This window comes from Xyrauchen texanus, chromosome 19 (genome assembly GCF_025860055.1).
Source record: "Xyrauchen texanus isolate HMW12.3.18 chromosome 19, RBS_HiC_50CHRs, whole genome shotgun sequence".
NCBI lineage: Eukaryota > Metazoa > Chordata > Actinopteri > Cypriniformes > Catostomidae > Xyrauchen > Xyrauchen texanus.
The window spans coordinates 41,808,741-41,826,058 of record NC_068294.1 but is presented as its reverse complement, the minus strand read 5'-3'; the positions used below and the strand labels follow the sequence as shown (position 1 = coordinate 41,826,058).

The 17,318-nt window shown below is 40.8% G+C and overlaps 2 protein-coding genes across 2 annotated transcripts in view; both read right to left on the bottom strand.

Moving 5' to 3' along the window:
* The window catches only part of LOC127659754 (ADP-ribosylation factor-like protein 3), a 6,515-nt gene extending 3,522 nt beyond the window's left edge, over positions 1–2,993 (bottom strand). Inside the window, exon 1 of the mRNA XM_052149709.1 lies at positions 2,820–2,993. Within this exon, the coding sequence (XP_052005669.1) occupies positions 2,820–2,837 (18 nt within the window). The 5' untranslated portion in view covers positions 2,838–2,993. The remainder of the gene's footprint in view (positions 1–2,819) is intronic.
* A 3,595-nt stretch (positions 2,994–6,588) lies between these two features.
* LOC127659752 (uncharacterized) lies at positions 6,589–15,742 on the bottom strand. Its single transcript, XM_052149707.1, has 7 exons — positions 15,719–15,742; positions 15,432–15,495; positions 10,490–10,540; positions 10,319–10,363; positions 7,695–7,940; positions 7,465–7,566; positions 6,589–7,377 (listed from the first exon to the last, which is right to left on the bottom strand). The coding sequence occupies exons 2-7, from the start codon at positions 15,478–15,480 to the stop codon at positions 7,295–7,297; spliced, it is 576 nt and encodes a 191-aa protein (XP_052005667.1). The 5' UTR covers positions 15,481–15,495; positions 15,719–15,742; the 3' UTR covers positions 6,589–7,294.
* Positions 15,743–17,318: the final 1,576 nt, after the last annotated feature.

Genomic DNA, 17,318 nt, shown 5'->3' with positions numbered 1-17,318 from the left:
GGAGGTAAGGTTAATTAAATATGCATTCCTGTTGACTGTATTACATAATTAACAACTATAAATACAAGTCTTTTTTGGCGCATCCCTGTTCATTTTGACACAAGTGTTCTGTCTCGGGGCTAAATAGCCACTGTCCCAACTCAATGCAGTTCTGGTCCAAAAATGTGGCTTTGGGCCCTCCTTAAATGTGTAACGGGAGTCAGCTGGTAGATAGCTGTGCAGTGTGTAAACCTCACTCTCCTGACCTCAAAAGGTGCACTAGCGACTGACACTAGGGGCTGTAGCCTTTAGCCTCCTTGTTAGCGTACCTGCCTCCCACGCGGAGACGCTGGTTCGAGCCCTGTTCGGAGTGGGGTGACCAGGACCGTTACATGGCGGACCAATGGGAGTGAGGTTTAGGGGTGAGTGCGAGCCAGCTGGTAGATAGCTGCAGTGTGAACCTCACTCCTGACCTCGAGGTGCACTGCACAGACGTAGGAGCTGTAGCTTTAGCCTCCGAGCTCCACGCCTGTTTGAGTCCGTCGAGGGCGACCAGGACCGGTTACAATGGGGCCGTGACCCGGATGGGAGTGAGGTTTAGGGGGGTGAGTGTAACGGGAGTCAGCTGGTAGATAGCTGTGCAGTGTGTAAACCTCACTCTCCTGACTTCAAGAGGTGCACTAGCAACTGACGCTAGAGGCTGTAGCCTTTAGCCTCCTTGTTAGAGCACCGGTCTCCCACACCAGAGACACTGGTTCGAGTCCCGATCGGAGCGAGGCGACCAGGACCGGTTACAAATGCAATTCTTCACTCTTCATGTATCTAAGCTTAAGTATGTAACTTTTTCAGTGTTAAAATACTTTCTTCCATCCCAGCATAATATACAGTGACAACTATAAGTAAGCCATTCATAGGTCACTATTCTCGAAAACTGTAAACACTGTTAAATTTACATTTAGTCATTTAGCAATGAGGAACAAATGAGGAACATAGCATGCAATCTGTCGTACAAAGTTCAACAACATTTTCAGTGTTGTACCGCCAAGCTCTCAAGGTGGCTGGAGAATTGTAAGTGCTAGCACAGAAGTAAGAGACAGAAAGAGACAGAAGTACTTTTTGTGTACAGTAAGTGCAGGTTAATTTCAAGAGTAAGTGCAGTTAGTGTGGATAGGTTAAGTGCTCACAGAACAGATGTGTTTTCAGCTGGTTCTTGAATGTTGAGATGGCATCAGCAGACCATGTGGATGTTGGAAGCTCATTGTGATGGGACCGCAGGCCACCGCTTGTTCATAGATCACAGAGAGCGAGTTGGAGCATAAACATGGAGAAGTGAATTGAAATAAGAGGGTGCGGTTCCATTGACTGAGCTAAGAGTCAAAGCCTTAGCCCCAGCTACAGGTAGCCAGTGAAGTAAAATCAAGAGTGGGGTGACACGAGCCCTTTTTGGCTGATTAAAACCAGATGCCCTGGAGCATTCTGGACCATCTGCAGTAGCTTAACTGCGTTCGCTGGGAGGCCAGCCAACAAAGCATTACAGTAGTCCAGTCTTGAAATGACCATAGCTTGGACCAGGAGCTATGCAGCATATTCAGACAGAACAGGTCTGATTTTCCTGATGTTGTTGAGATGTGAGCAGTAAAATGAAGCTGGTCATCTACCACCACTCCCAGGTTCCAAGCTGTTCTGGTTGGTGTTAATGTAATTGATCAAAGATGAATAGTGAGGTTGTGGTCAACAGATGGGTTGGCTGGGTTCACAAGGAGTTCTGTCTTGCCAAGTTTGAGCTGAAGGTGGCGATAGGCAGGCAGAGGTACGAGCTGAGACAGTAGGGTCATCAGGCTGGAATGAAAGGTAGAGCTGAGTGTCATCTGCGTAGATATGGTAGGAGAAGTGTGCCTCAATGGTCGGTCCTAGTGATGTTGTGCATATCGAGAAGAGGAGGGGTCCAAGCACTGATCCTTGAGGGACACCAGTGGTCAGCTGGTGTGACTTGGACACCTCTCCTCTCCAGGAGACCTTGAAAGATCTGTGAATGAGGTTGGATTCAACCCATCCAAGCACAGTTCCTGTGATGCCCAGTTTAGAGAGGGTGGACAGGAGACTCTTGTGGATCACTGTGTCGAAAGCACAGAACTTTGTCTATGTGGCAACATTCCTCGGTTTGTTTTGAGCAACCCACTAAGACCCGGCCCAACAACGTTACTGTTTGAACAACAGCAATCGAGGGGTGTATTTGGAAAGCTGTTTTGAAGTATCACATAAAATGATAGTACAATCTAGCAGACAAGGGTGTTTTAACAAGCACAGATTAAGCCTTGTTCTTAACTTTGCAGAATATGACTATGAAACATGACTTAATCTGTGTTTGAGAAACTGGAAGTATTCAGCCAAATTGTTGTCCATTGCAATGCTATCAAGCTAAGTTCTTCTTCCATGAAGAATGAAACACAATGAAGTTTGCCAGGCCCTATTCATGCTGTAGAGGCTTACAGTAATGAGATTTATCTGGGTCATGTGACCTATCTCTGACTACTTTAGCCTCTTTATTTATGTTAGATAATGCTAATCATCACAGAACATAAGCTATGTTCTCAAACCTAAGCAGTGCAGAATTAGTTCATATTTTTAAATGCACTACATTAACATTTGTGAGTATGGCAGATGCTTTTATCCAAAGTGTGTTTAAGGAAAACATTTTTATCAGTCTATGCATTCCCTGGGATTCAAACCCATGCCCATTATAACATGATTTTAAACAACATTCAGGGGTGTTAAATATAAAAGTTTACTTTGGATTTTGTATTGTGATCATACTATCATACAGAGAAAGTCAAACGTACCTTTGAAGCTTCAACCATCTTGACCTCTGTTCTTACGTTCACGGTTGAGTCACATTCTACTGTTGTCTCCTCAGGTTTATGTATATGTGTGTAAAGTCCCCATTACCACTTCCATATTATGCGTTTGTCATTGTGAGCGCTAAAATTGCTGCTTTGTTCTGTGGTGTTGCTGTAAACAAGCGTAGATGGCTCAAGGAAAGGGGGATTAGGAGAAAGTGGAATTAGTCTCTCTCTCTCTTTCTCTCATTACCACCCGGTCGGGATAATTCCCAGCCGGAATTATCTCTAGTAGCTTCTTCTGGCATGCTGAGGAGAATCGTGTTGACTTACAAACTCTGCTTTCAAACTATTACAACAGAGTTCCCAATCCATTTCTATGCCTTTTCAATTACTTGAATTATTTCACGTAGACTTTTCCAAGCCTAAAAATCACAGTTATGAAATTCCCTGATCATTTAAAGTTATCCATGACCACGGGAACTTGATTACTTGATTCATTTGTCTTAGATGTTTCTCCCAAAATCTCTTTGGAGAAATAAAATGGACAAAAATAGATTTAAAATGTGGACAGTATAACTCAGACTTGGTCTTAGAAGAATTTGATGACAAATGTTTGAGTTCTTGATGTTTCAGAGATCTTGAAATCAGACAACACACTCTCATGACAAATCATACTAATATATTGTATGATATCGTACAACTTGGATTATATGATTTTACACCAACCAGTCACGTAAGTTTCCCTCATCTCCTTCTAAATCCTATTATTTCTTTTTTTTCCGTGGAACACAAAACAAATTAAAATCATGGTAAGGGGTTCCACCGTATGGTAAGGTTTAGGTGTGGGGTTTGGGCTGGGGTTCAATTTAAAAGAAATATAATGAGAGCGTGTTCAAAACCTGGATATTTGTCTTTCTTCCGTGACACAAAACTTAACCCCAGAAACCATTTTTTTTTTTTAAGATTACAAAATTAATTAAAACTGATGTATCTCTTTCTTCTGTGACACAAACCAGTGCTTTATGAATTTGTGGTACAAAACTTTAAATGGTCTGCACTTATATAGCGCCTTTTTAACCTTAACGGTATTCAAAACGCTTTACACTGCATCTCATCGCACAGCAGTGGTGGCAGAACTGCCATGCAAGGTGCTAGCCTGCCATTGGGAGCAACTTGGGGTTCAGTGTCTTGCCCAAGGACACTTCGACATGTGGAGTCGTGTGGGCCAGACTCAAACCACCAACCCTGCAATCAGCAGACGACCCACTCTACCAACTGAGCCACAGCTGGCCATTTTACTTTATAAATAACAATCATGGTAATGTTTAGGGTCTGGTAAGGTGTTACACTTTATTGTTTGGTTTAGGTTTGCAATAAAACACATTTTGTCTAACACGAAAGATAGGAAATATTGCCGCTTACAACCACACGAGAGAAGCTTATGTGCTGACTTCATGTAAAAGATATACATTCTTGCTCAACCCAACCCTTACGAAACCGTACGATTACGCCATCTCGTGTGAATTGGTACTTTTCATGAGATTGGAATGGTGCAGGTCTTCTCTTGCCTTGCCTTTATTATCTGTTTGTCAATAAATTGTAAAAAGATTTTACATTTATCAGACACTTTTATCGAAAGCGACTTACAGAGCCCTTATTACAGGGACAGTCCCCCTGGAGCAACCTGGAGTTAAGTGCCTTGCTCAAGGACACAATGGTGGACGCTGTGGGGATCGAACCAGCAACCTTCTGATTAACAGTTTACCAGTTATGTGCTTTAGCCCACTACACCACCACCACTCCAAAATATTTATGTCAGGATTAAGTATTTCTGGGTCAACCTCTCACCCGAGTATGTTCTGAGGTTACAATACATCAACTGCTGTGTTATGGCAAGCCGTTTTAGCTTTTAATGCTCCCAGAGTTACTCACTGTAACTGCATTTTTTTTAGCAAAATTTCAACTAGATATATCTACAATATATTTTTTACTAGTAAGAACTCTAATAACAGAGCTCTGCAATTAAATATATCTTTAATGTTATTTTTTACTTTAAAAATTCAATTGTATAGCTTTGTAATTGGAATTCTTACTAGTAAAAATGCAATTATTATGAGTATTGTTGGGAGCATTACAAAATATTTCGATCATATCATGACCCAGTGTGGTAATCTTTGAGCTTTCTATGAAAATACACAACCCACTGGACAAGGGGAAAATTCCCCAACTCAGAGCTCTTTATCATCTTTTTATTGACTTGGATAAAAAGTGAAGGGTACACATCAGATTTACCACCTCAGTCTCCTACAACCATGGAGAGAGGCGGTCCCTGTGACTTTGGCGACGGTGGTTTCGGAGTGGGAGGAGCTTGAACCGGAGGTGAACTTAAAAGCCACTGATCGAGTCACCCCACTTACAAAGACCACATCTCACCAACACAAGTCATGGAGGTCGCCAGGTTGCAAGGAGAATTCTCTGATATGTTCTCGCTCCTTCCTGGTCATACGAATCTCATAGAGCACCATAAACGACCCCAGGGGTAGTGGTACGCAGTTGTCCCTACCGATTATCCAAAAGAATTAAAGGCCATGAGAGATATGGGGGTAATAGAACAATCACACAGTGACTGGGCCAGCCCGGTGGTTTCGAAGAGCGACGACTATGGTCCAGTTCTGTGTGGAATATAGAAAAGTCAATGCGATGTCTAAATTTGAAATGTATGAACTGCTTGATCAGTTAGGCGTGGCTCGCTTTATTCAGTTTAACAAAGGGATATTGGCAGATCCCCTTAACTCCCATGTCCCGTGAAAAGATGGCATTTTCCACACCGTTCGGATTACACCCATTCGTGATGCTTCCATTTGGTTTCTTCAGTTTGAGGTGGTCCACAGGCCGGGGGCACAGATGGCTGTTGTGGATTTTCTCTCCAGAAATGGGGGGGTGGATAAGTGAGAGACCAGATGGGGCCCCCAACCTGAGTCGGGTGATGGGGGTATGTGGGGAGCGAGGCAAATGGATGAAGAACGGTAAGGATTGACACCTGTGAGATTTGCAGTGAAAGTGTTGTAGAAAAGCAAACAGTGTGTGATACTGCAAAGTATTGTGAAAATTATTAATATTGTATTAAAGTCACATTACTGGCTGGTGGAAAGTGTTGTAGCTACTTTACATGAGAAATTAAACACATACAAAATATCGATTGAAATTTTTATTTGCAGCAATTAACTGCATATCAATATTTGCCTAAATAGGCCCCCAAATAAAGATAATTCAATTCATAACAATCTAAATATCTATAAATATGATATACATTATAAATTCAAATAAATAAATAATATTGCATTATTGTGTCAGACAAGTAAAGCATTATTAGACTCAGTTGCTAGAGAAGGGAATATTTTGTTTGCTTTATTTATATATCATGGCACAACAGCCTATAATTGGCCTACTTTCCATAGCAATCCATTTCGCAATTGAGTTCATATATCTTTCTGAGTAATACAGGGACGTCTTCACATGACGCGTTCACATGACGCTTCACATGACGCGTTTATGCACACATGGGTAGAATGTAGAGGTGTTAAAAACCATATATGTAAGGTGTGCAATGCGTAGAGCGCCATGTAAAGTGTGATGCCAGCGGCTCACTGAAGGTGGTGCAATCGTGCAATCGGCCCGGCTCAATGCTTATAATTGGCCTCCTCGAGCCCTCCAAAATCACCCCCCACCTATTATAATGGATTACACCCCACCCCCCACCCCCCTCGCTTGACAGATACATTAAATGTAGTTTTGCATACACACTTGGAAATGTGTAGTTGCGACCCTGGTCGGATGGACCCATTTGGCGCGTCCAACTGTGGTTGCTTTGTGTTTCACTGTTTTTTTTAAACATCTCCAGCCATAAATAATAGATTTTCAGGATTCTGGAATTTCAGGAATGCAGATTTTCAAATGAAATGCATTCAGAGTCGTCTTTGAACAGCTGTCAGTTTGTTGCCTGTACAGATGGAGTTGTGCTGACTGTCCCCTGCTGACTGCGACATGAATTGCTCCATTGTTATGAAAATTCCTTGTTATGGAATTTACGTACGGTCAGGGGACATGATTGAGTTCTTTTTTTAAATAGTTAATCACTGAATTAATGCATTAAATGAACAGCCTGAATAAGACAAACATACAATGTATTTAATATACATGAATACAAGACATACAAAACCATAGTGCCAGTAAAAATATGATGCAGAACACGCATGTCAGCATTATTTACTGTAACACTATGCCCAACGTCAAGATAATGGGTCACCCCTGAAGTCGCTTTCCAGATCATCCACTTTCTCTGTTCTTCTGTGGTGGTTCTTCAAATATCGCTGGTGTTTGTATTGTGATGTTCCTCATTGTGTGAGTCATTTTGGATAAAAGCAAGTAATTCTACATAAACTGAGGGCTTTCAGTGGTACGAACACTCACTCTCGTTAGTAGCCGGAGATGGTGGTTACATTACTGTGGATGTTCTCTAAATTTCGTTGTCTTTTTCTCATCCTGGCCTGACTCTGAACTGGAGGGAAAGACCAAGAGATGGTGTGAAAATGGACGGCATGCAGTTGTACAGTGGTAGATATGAAGGGATAGTTTATATATGTACCTTGTCCTCTCTGGAGGCTGATCTTCATGGCTATCGCAAACATGAGAATAAGACCAGCAGCTGCTCCGACACAAATCAATATAATCACCATAGCATTACTAGCTGACATCACAGCAGACAAGAGAACAAGAGTCAGGTCACATAATCATTGATCAATAAATCAACCTGTCTATCTGTCTGAATAAATTCACGAAACCTGGGAAAATATGATGCAAAAACACTTCAATTACCATTTACTGTAATTTTTAAAATAGCAGAGAAGTTTCCACAAATGTTGCTAACTGTACAGTTGACTTCCACTGTTTTTAATATGCTCTTGATAGTCAAAGTTTCATTTTGAATATCTGTAGTTAAACTCGGGTCCAGATGCCAGCTGAAGGAATTATTAATGCCTTTGGGGAAGATATGAAGGCAGGTCACAATCACGTCTGCGCCCTCCTCCACTGTGGTGGAAGTGGTATTCAAGCTCACTAACACTGAAAAGGACAGGTAAAATGTCAAAGGTTACATTCAGATGTGGCACCTACAGTGTATAAATTAGATATATTACCTTGTTTACACCTGGGTGGGTTTGCACCAGCATTGAGTAAGGTCTCACTTAAGTTTGAGGTCAAAGTTCACACTAAGGGCTGAATAACTACTAGTTAGTCAGTGCTTAATTTGGTTTCACCACCTGTTCTTAAGACAAGACTTAGCTAGTGGGTCATAAGCGCTCTGTAAAACATTGTGCTTTCGCATAATATGACATTTACCATTATTGATCCAATAAACAGCCTTTACGGTTTTAAACAGTATTGTTCAGTTTTATCATGTCTGATGGTCTGCACTTATATAGCACTTTCTTATTAACCTTAGAGGTTACCAAAGCACTTTACACTGTGTCCCAATCACCCATTCACACTGACATTCGCTAGCCTGCCATTGGGAGCAACTCAGGGTTCAGTGTCTTGCCCAAGGACACTTCAGCATGTGGAGCCGTGTGGGCTGGGATTCGAACCACCAACGCTGCGATTGGTAGCCGACCCACTCTACCATCTGAGCCACAGCCGCCCCTTTGATGTTCAAAACTTTTTGTCTCACACAACTGTCAACGGTAATTAATTATATTTCAATGGAAATACAATATGTAAAAAATAAGTAAATATAATAAAGAGTAGACCTATAATTAAATATGTAAATAATATTCAGGTACTGTATCTAAAATGAATAGGGGGCGATAAATAAATATTAAAAACTGAACATTTTAACATTCATTAAATTTTAACTTATAACTGTATTTGTGTGTGTCTGTGTTTGGGCTGTCAATCGATTAAAATTTATAATTGAATTAATTACACAGTGTCCCAATTAATTAATCGCGATTAATCGCATTTAATCGCATATACAAATATTTGCTGAGAAAGCCCCTCATATAACAATAACTCAATATATAATAATGAAATAATTATACATAGTTATCTTTAAATATTAAAAAATGTAATATATATAAAATAACAAATATTCAGATAATTAAAATGCATTCTTGTGGCAGAAGAGTTTATCATTAATAATACAAAAACCGGCTTTAAAATACAATGTATTGTTTACTACCATATTATTGATCATAAGTTAATCATTGGCACACAGTTCACAGCAATCCATTACACAAGTGAATTTGTCAATCAGTTGAGATTTATTATGAGGGCTTGTTTAAGGACCGTCAATCTACACCTGCGTCAGACATGCTTGTGTAGCGTCTCGGGTGCGTTGTGTCATTAACATACATTTTTAGGTCACTGTGTCGTTAAATATAGTTTAATACTTCGAACACATCTTGAGATCCCTTAGTTCGGATTTGCGCTCCATCAAGTGTTTTGAACGCAAGAATGTAACACATGTTTGTGTTGTGTGTCTGCTGAAGTGTTGTTTTCTTCACTGTATAAACTGTGTGTTGCTCACACGGCTGAAGTTTCACTTACTGCCCCCTGGAGTAAACAGGTGGTACTACAAGTTTGCATTTCTCAGGAATCTTCCATATGACGGTCCGGGGGCATTGCGATTAATTGCGTAAATTTTTTTACTCGTTATTTTTTTGTAAGTTAAATCGACAGCCCTAATATTTTGTAGCTATCTCAGTGACAACGTGTGATGCGCACAACAAAGTGCACCGTTTAGCTTGTTTTCATGCTGAAGAGCCGCTCAGAGGTATGTTTTATCCCATGTTTTCTCTCATAAATGTAAATGAGTGCAAATGTCAAAATCATTATACATGTCTAAAGGATTGAAGTCTGTTGTGCAAAACATGAGCTCACTGATGTCATTCAATCAGTTTGCATTTTTATTCTAACCATCACTACTGGTCAGAGGCTTCCACAAATATTTAGTCTACATTTGGTTTAATGGTGCAATACTCAAATATTTAGTAGTGCGTAAATTAGCTTAGTGCCCAATTACCCCACAACTAGGCTAAGCTGTAACTTACGCACAGGTGGTGCAGCCAGCCCTGGCATTAAGATGCATCTCGGTTTATCTGATCACATACGGTCAGATGACACACATGGCTGTTTACACCTGGTCGCTTAAATGAGTCCCCTGTGACCACTAATGTTCGGATTTCGAGAGGAGGGTCTCTGATTTCATTTAATGCTGAAAAATGCAATGTTAAGCAACGCTTGCTCTACGGAAGTACCTACATTTTTCAAAGCAACACATTTCATAGATGTATTTTAAAGCAACATGACCTTTAATGTCAACATGAAATCAACATTTCTGCATTTATTGTGCAATATTCATCATTGAAGTTATTGCCTATTGGTATTTTCATCATATATTTGAATGCAATTTTATTCAATGACCAAAGGAAAACGTAACTCACCACTGGTGCAATTGCTTGAATTGGACGAAGGCTGAGGACATGATGCTTGAGACCAGAGAACAGACAAACAATTAAATACATATATTTAAAATGTCCCAAAATACAAAATCATTAAAGTGATGTGATTGTGGAGGTTTCTCAGAATTGTTCTACTTTGAGAATTATCTTTACATTTCAGGAATTGAAGTGGTATGCACATGTACGATTCTCCAAAATATATACCTACAGAGAGAGAGAGAGAGAGAGAGAGAGAGAGAGAGAGATAGAGCGAGAGAGAGATAGATAGATAGATAGAGATAGAGCGAGAGAGATAGATAGATAGAGATAGAGAGCGAGAGAGAGATAGAGAGAGAGAGATAGATAGAGAGAGAGGTAGAGAGAGAGAGAGAGCGATAGATAGAGATAGAGAGCGAGAGAGAGATAGAGAGAGAGAGATAGATAGAGAGAGAGATAGAGCAGAGAGAGAGAGAGAGATAGACAGATAGATAGATAGAGAGCGAGAGAAAGAGAGAGATAGATAGATAGATAGATAGAGAGCGAGAGTAGAGAGAGAGAGATAGAGAGAGAGAGAGAGAGATAGATAGAGAGAGAGGGAGAGAGAGAGAGATAGAGAGAGAGGGAGAGAGAGAGAGATAGATAGATAGAGATAGAGAGCGAGAGAGAGAGTAGAGTAGAGAGAGATATAGATAGAGAGAGAGAGAGAGAGAGATAGATAGAGAGAGATAGATAGAGAGAGAGGTAGAGAGAGAGAGAGAGATAGATAGAGATAGAGAGCGAGAGAGATAGATAGATAGAGAGCGAGAGAGAGATAGACAGATAGATAGATAGAGAGCGAGAGAAAGAGAGAGATAGATAGATAGATAGAGAGCGAGAGTAGAGAGAGAGAGATAGAGAGAGAGAGAGATAGATAGAGAGAGAGGGAGAGAGAGAGAGATAGATAGATAGAGATAGAGAGCGAGAGAGAGAGTAGAGTAGAGAGAGATATAGATAGAGAGAGGGAGAGAGAGAGAGAGAGATAGAGAGAGAGATTGATAGATAGATAGAGATAGAGAGAGTGAGAGAGAGATAGAGAGAGAGAGAGAGAATGAGAGAGAGAGAGAGTCAGTTATAGACTCATTCTTGCTATGCAATACATCACATGTCCCCATCATATATACTGTAAAGCTAAAAAAATATATTAGTCATACTTTATGACAATTAGAATGGAATTCTGAAGACCTTTGAATTGAGCAAATGTAGCAATGTTTGCATTGCTTGTGGGTGCTGTGCATATCTCAAATGAAATATAATAATAATAATAATAATAAATGTTAATTTACAAACACATTTGAAGTGTTTATTGTCTTCCTCCAGCAAGTGACGTCAGTACAAACATCAGTAACAGTTCATTTACATAAGCGTCTCAAACTCAAAGGGGTCATAAAGTGCTATTTTGTTTATCATTTTATTATCTTCCCTGACATCCACTGGCACCGACAGCAGTAAAGAGAGACCAAAATGACATTTATAGGCTGCAATTACACGGCAGTTCGTCATCTGTGAAGAGCATAAAAATCTAGTTTTTATTTAAATGCATTTATATTTTAAATTTTAACATCGTGAGGCGTGATGCTGAGGCACAGTGAAATGCACTGCATTGTAGTTTGCACATCTGTAGTTGCCACTTCCTGTATACAGTGCTGTAAATATTATTGTGAAAACTATAGAATGTGTCTTTGTTGCAATTGGTCTCATTTGTTTTTATGCTCTTGGCAATGGACAATGCAAAACACAAGTGACCTTATGCACAATGAATCATTATTTCTGTACCTATATTAACATAATGTTTTGAATGTGTAGCTGTAGGGTTTGCATTTCTGGAACAACATACAGTACACACTTATGTTATTTAGGAGGTATTTCCACGTTTTAATTTAATGTTTTGCACTGTACAATACAGCAACAAGACAAATGTAGTGCAACAAGTTTGGCAAAACAAACAATGAAGTGAACTGATGCAGGCCCGGTGCCACGCCGGTACTGATAGGGGGGCATTCATTTTCTATGGGGGGGTGTAACAGTTCGGGAAAGGATGATGCAGGAACCGAAATAACAATCAACAAAAACTTAATGAGACACCAACATAAACTGAAAACACAGTAACAAAGACACACAGAGCTGCCAAAAATCTGCTTCAAGGTTGAGAACGAATTTTGGCACATTGCTGTTGAGGCTCCTAGTGTCAATGTTTAAAAGCAGTCACAACTGATGGCATTGTCATCAATGTTTTCCCAAAGTTTGTACCTTTTTATCTCTTATCATGAGCAAGCTCCACACCTGTCAAGTCCAGCAGTGGTTATAATAAAGTTGCCCCCCTACAAGCAAACCCCAGCCCCCCCCCCAGTCAAAATGGTCTATAATCGCTAGTGATGTATGTCTCGAGACCGGTCTCGAGACCACTTTTACGTGGTCTTGGTCTTGTCACGGCCTTGACGGTCTTTGGTCTTGGTCTTGTCTTGGTCTCGGACATCTCGGTCTTGTCTAGGTCTCGCTGTCTCAGACCGACATAGTGGTCGGGGGATTTAGCAATACAATAATACAATATCCACGACGAGACAACATTCGATAATGCAACAGTATTATTATTTCGCGCCCTTCAAATGCAACCAATCACATGTATTTTTTTGTGACACAGCCGTTGGCGCTCATCCATTCATATAACATTATACCTCAGTGAGTGAGTGTAGCGTAGAGCGTAAAGAGCACAGTCAGTCAGTAGCATGTCAGCGAATTCCTTGGTCATAAAATTTGCTTTCGTAGAACACAATGAGTTCTTCTGCACATCGTCAAATAAAAAGAAGCATTTGGCGAAATGTAGATTCTGCAAAGTTTGCTTGACAGAGACAGACGGGACCACCTCAACGTTCACCAGACACCTGGAGCGTAAACACAGGGAAAGGTAAGCTATCTACCCATTTTCAAACTATTTGAGGTAAAACCTTTTCAACCTCCCATGACCAAACAGATCATGTATCTGCTGAATTATTGTTGTTTATCATGTGTTCTTCTCACACGTACGGTATAAGTTATTTAGGGACATATTTTTTGCAAGCCCCTCTAAGGACGTAACTAACGTTAACCTGATGAAGAGTTACATAACGAGATTTTGGGTAACTGCACAACTGACAGATGACTTTTGAGTGCACCGCCAACGGTGTGTGTGTGTGTGTGTGTGTGTGTGTATGTGTAACCATAGCGACAAAACGACCAACTTTCGGATCCTGCACTTAAGCCTATAATTTCGTCTCGGTTTTGGTCTCGACTTGGTCTGTCTTGGTCTTGGTCTTGTCTTGGTCTCGATACCCTCTGGTCTTGGTAGTGTCTTGGTCTCTGTTTAGGCGGTCTCGACTACAAGTCTAATAATCGCCCCTGCCATGTTTTTTTTGCACCTAAACAGTCATACATTTTGGCCTAAGCGCATCCTTAAAACTTCAACGTAAACGGCCACTCTTATAATTGGCTAACATCATGCAGCCCCTCAAATTCAGCATCTCAATATGAAGAGAACGAACAAGCCCCGCAACATTATAAAACAAAATTTCAGGGTTTACACACAATGCACATCCAACTAATTGCATCAAAATATATTAAACTGTTCATCTCAAGCACAACTGTTAACGCTCAGCTCCACAAGCTATCAAACAGTCATGACATGTACATGTTTTGATTGTGTCCAATAGTGTTTTTAACCGCCCTATTCATCAATAACAGCTCCTTTGCAAAGCTTGAATCGTATTAGGACTTGTTCACAAGCAATCCATGCCGAAAATCCATTAGCCGAAAAAACCTCCAGCACAGATCACGGTGAAATGACGCACACACAAACTGTAGGCGCACATCGCCGGAAACACACCGAAATGGTCAAAGACGTCCATCTGGACTATGTTTACATTCGCCAACAATTAAAAATAGCGCAGAGCTACATGAGGCACAGCAACTGAATTGCTTCTACCTTTCAGAGTTGTAACTTGACATTGCATCTTTTATGCATTTGGCAGACGCTTTTATCCAAAGCGACTTACAGTGCACTTATTACAGGGACAATCCCCCCGGAGCAACCTGGAGTTAAGTGCCTTGCTCAAGGACACAATCGTGCTGGCTGTGGGAATCAAACCAGCAACCTTCTGCTTACTAGTTCTGTGCTTTAGCCCACTACGCCACCACTCTCATAAAAACACTAATCTCTTTTAAAAACAGCAAGATGCATGGCAGCGGTCAAAGAGTCTGTGTAGTTCATGTTTATATACAAAATAGTCTAGAAGGATCCCCATCGGTGTTATGTTAGGAATAGTTAACCACACAAGGCCTGCTCTCGTGACTTGAACTGAGCACCAGTGGGCGGGGCCAAGGGTGCGATGACGCATGTTGTGGGATGTGTAAATACAAATGAGCAATGGTTTGTGATGTCACAAACAGACAGATTTCAAACCGAGACGTTTCAGCAGGGTGGCAACTATAAATGCTCTTTCTAGACAGATAAGGAAGTTTTGAGTTCTGAAATGTACAGGATGTTTTTATAGTACAGTTCCTTCTTATATGTCTATATTCAAGGAACATTGGACTCCCCATTTCATGACCCCTTTAAGGTTATTTTGATCAGATTTAACCATCCTTTGAAATGATCAAACGTAACGATTTCTGTAACGTTGTCAAACAGGATGGAGTGTTTTAGAGGGAGACGAAGCAACTCTGCAAATAAAACGCCGCAGATTTCATCACATCCTTTGCTAATACTTCCCTCACTGAGAAATTGGCTAACTCTAGCTTAGCTTTTTTCCATTGCCATTGTGTAAAAAAAGAAATAAAATTAAAGCATGCAGTCATTAATAAAGCTCAAGAGTCTGATCTAGAGCAAAGCATATTTCTGAAAGTCTGGTATATTCTTTTATAAAAAAATACTTCCATAAATTACAACACAAAATTACATTAAATTACAAAACATATTCTTCACCACATAAACATTTTAAAAGATATTTAAAAGATACAGCAGTCACTGAACAAAGCATCTAAATCTCAAATTTATGTTAAACAATAATTCAACTGATCAATGTGAGCATGTGTGGAATGAGCTTACAGAAATAAAATAAGACGATGATGAGCAGCGCTCTGCCAAATGCTCCCATGATGCCTCACTTTACCTAACATGAGAGGAATATCATCCAGGAGTTATACAAATCTTCTTACAAATGATAATAAAACTTTGTTTGGCATATCAGCTTAATTTAAAGCATTTTATACACATTGCAAATATTATGTGTAATCTAAAGCCTACTGTAAATGACACTCTCTCTCTTTTACACACATAAGGACTAAAATACATATAAAAATATAGAGAACAATATTTTACATCTGTATACTTACACTCCAGACGCTTATAGAGGAAGAGCTCAAAAGTGCACTGTCTCACAGACGCACATATTTATATATATAAACACAGATAATTATGCAAATCACCTCTGTGACAGGAACATGAAAATATATTTGTATATAGACCTAACTACTTTGCTTACGTTGATGTACGCAGGATCCTGGCAACATGCAAGTGAAAATATTGAGTTGATCAAATGTTTGGTCATCTGTGTTTCATGTTACATGTAAATAGAGAGTCAAAATTGTGTTAAACACATTTTTTTGTAGATTGTATTTAATTCTTTGAATTTATATAGTACAAACAAAGATTTGTTTGTTTGCTTCAGTACCATTTGCAATAAAATGTATGATCATTTAAGGTCATACGTGGAATTTTTTCTGCCATGGCACACTTTTTACGACTAAAACATTCTCCGGCACACCACTGTCCCACATAGGCTAACCATCGTCAATATTTGTCCTTTTCAATAACTTGCCCATGCTTTCTGTTTGTCTTAGTAGCGTGTTTACTTGTTATGTTTGAAATTCGGCTATGCAAAAATGTCTCAAAAAATAGATCTTCTCATCGTTTGTCATATTGACGGACAGGGTCGTAAAAATTCTGTCATAATCTATTATTACCCGTCTGTGGCAGGGCGGAGGGCGGGGCCGGGTCGTGATTATACACACCCGGTCCCTTATCAGGTTAATTAAGCATCCAAGAGGGATAAAGGCTGATGGCAGATGGTGGTGCAACGAGAGAGAGATAGTTTATGGACATGTCCATCATGTGTGTGTATTTGTCTTCTGTTTGAGATTGAAATGAAACTATTATTTATATTGACAAGCCGATTCTCGCCTCCTCTTTCCATTGACTGCTTTACACTGGTGCCGAAGCCCGGGAAGGAGAAGGGATGCCCGTCGCGGAGTCCTCGACACTGCTGTCCACCCAGGGGAGCACCTCTGACCTAAACGGTGAACGGCCGCCGTCCGCAAGGCGAGTGGGGACTGGACTCCCTGACCGCCTGGAGCGATGTAGCTGCTGCCAGGGGCGGAGGAGAGCCCTGCCATCCTACAGAAACGCGGAGGGGTCGGAGGAAGACCGCGTCCGCGAGGGGAGGAGGGAAGTGTTCCCCGACCTTCCTGGAGCGATGGAGTCGCTGCTAGGGGCGAAGGAGTGTCCCCATGAGTCGCCGAGAACGCGGAAGGTGCGTTCTGACCACCGGGGTCGTGAGTCTGACTCCGGTACGCCCGTGGAGAAGCGGCTGTCGCCCGCCTGAGAGGGTGGAGGAGTGATCGAGGACCATTCGACGGTGCATCAGAGAACCGGCGAGTAGGTTTTTATTTTTTCATCTATCTCTCTTCTCTCTCTCTCACTGCTGCTCTGAGTTGGCCTTTTCCCTCTCGTTTAAATTTTAGTGATTTTTTTGGGGGGTACTACACTTTTACAGGAAGTACCCCCCCCATTTAAATTATTTCTGTTTCCCTCCCCTTGTCCCCACCCTCGTCCAGGTAGACGGGGATGACCTGCCGGCTGACTAGGTTTAAAGCAAGCCCTGAACAACAGAGACACGAGGCAGATGAATGTTTCAGCGGAGGCACTTAAACACGA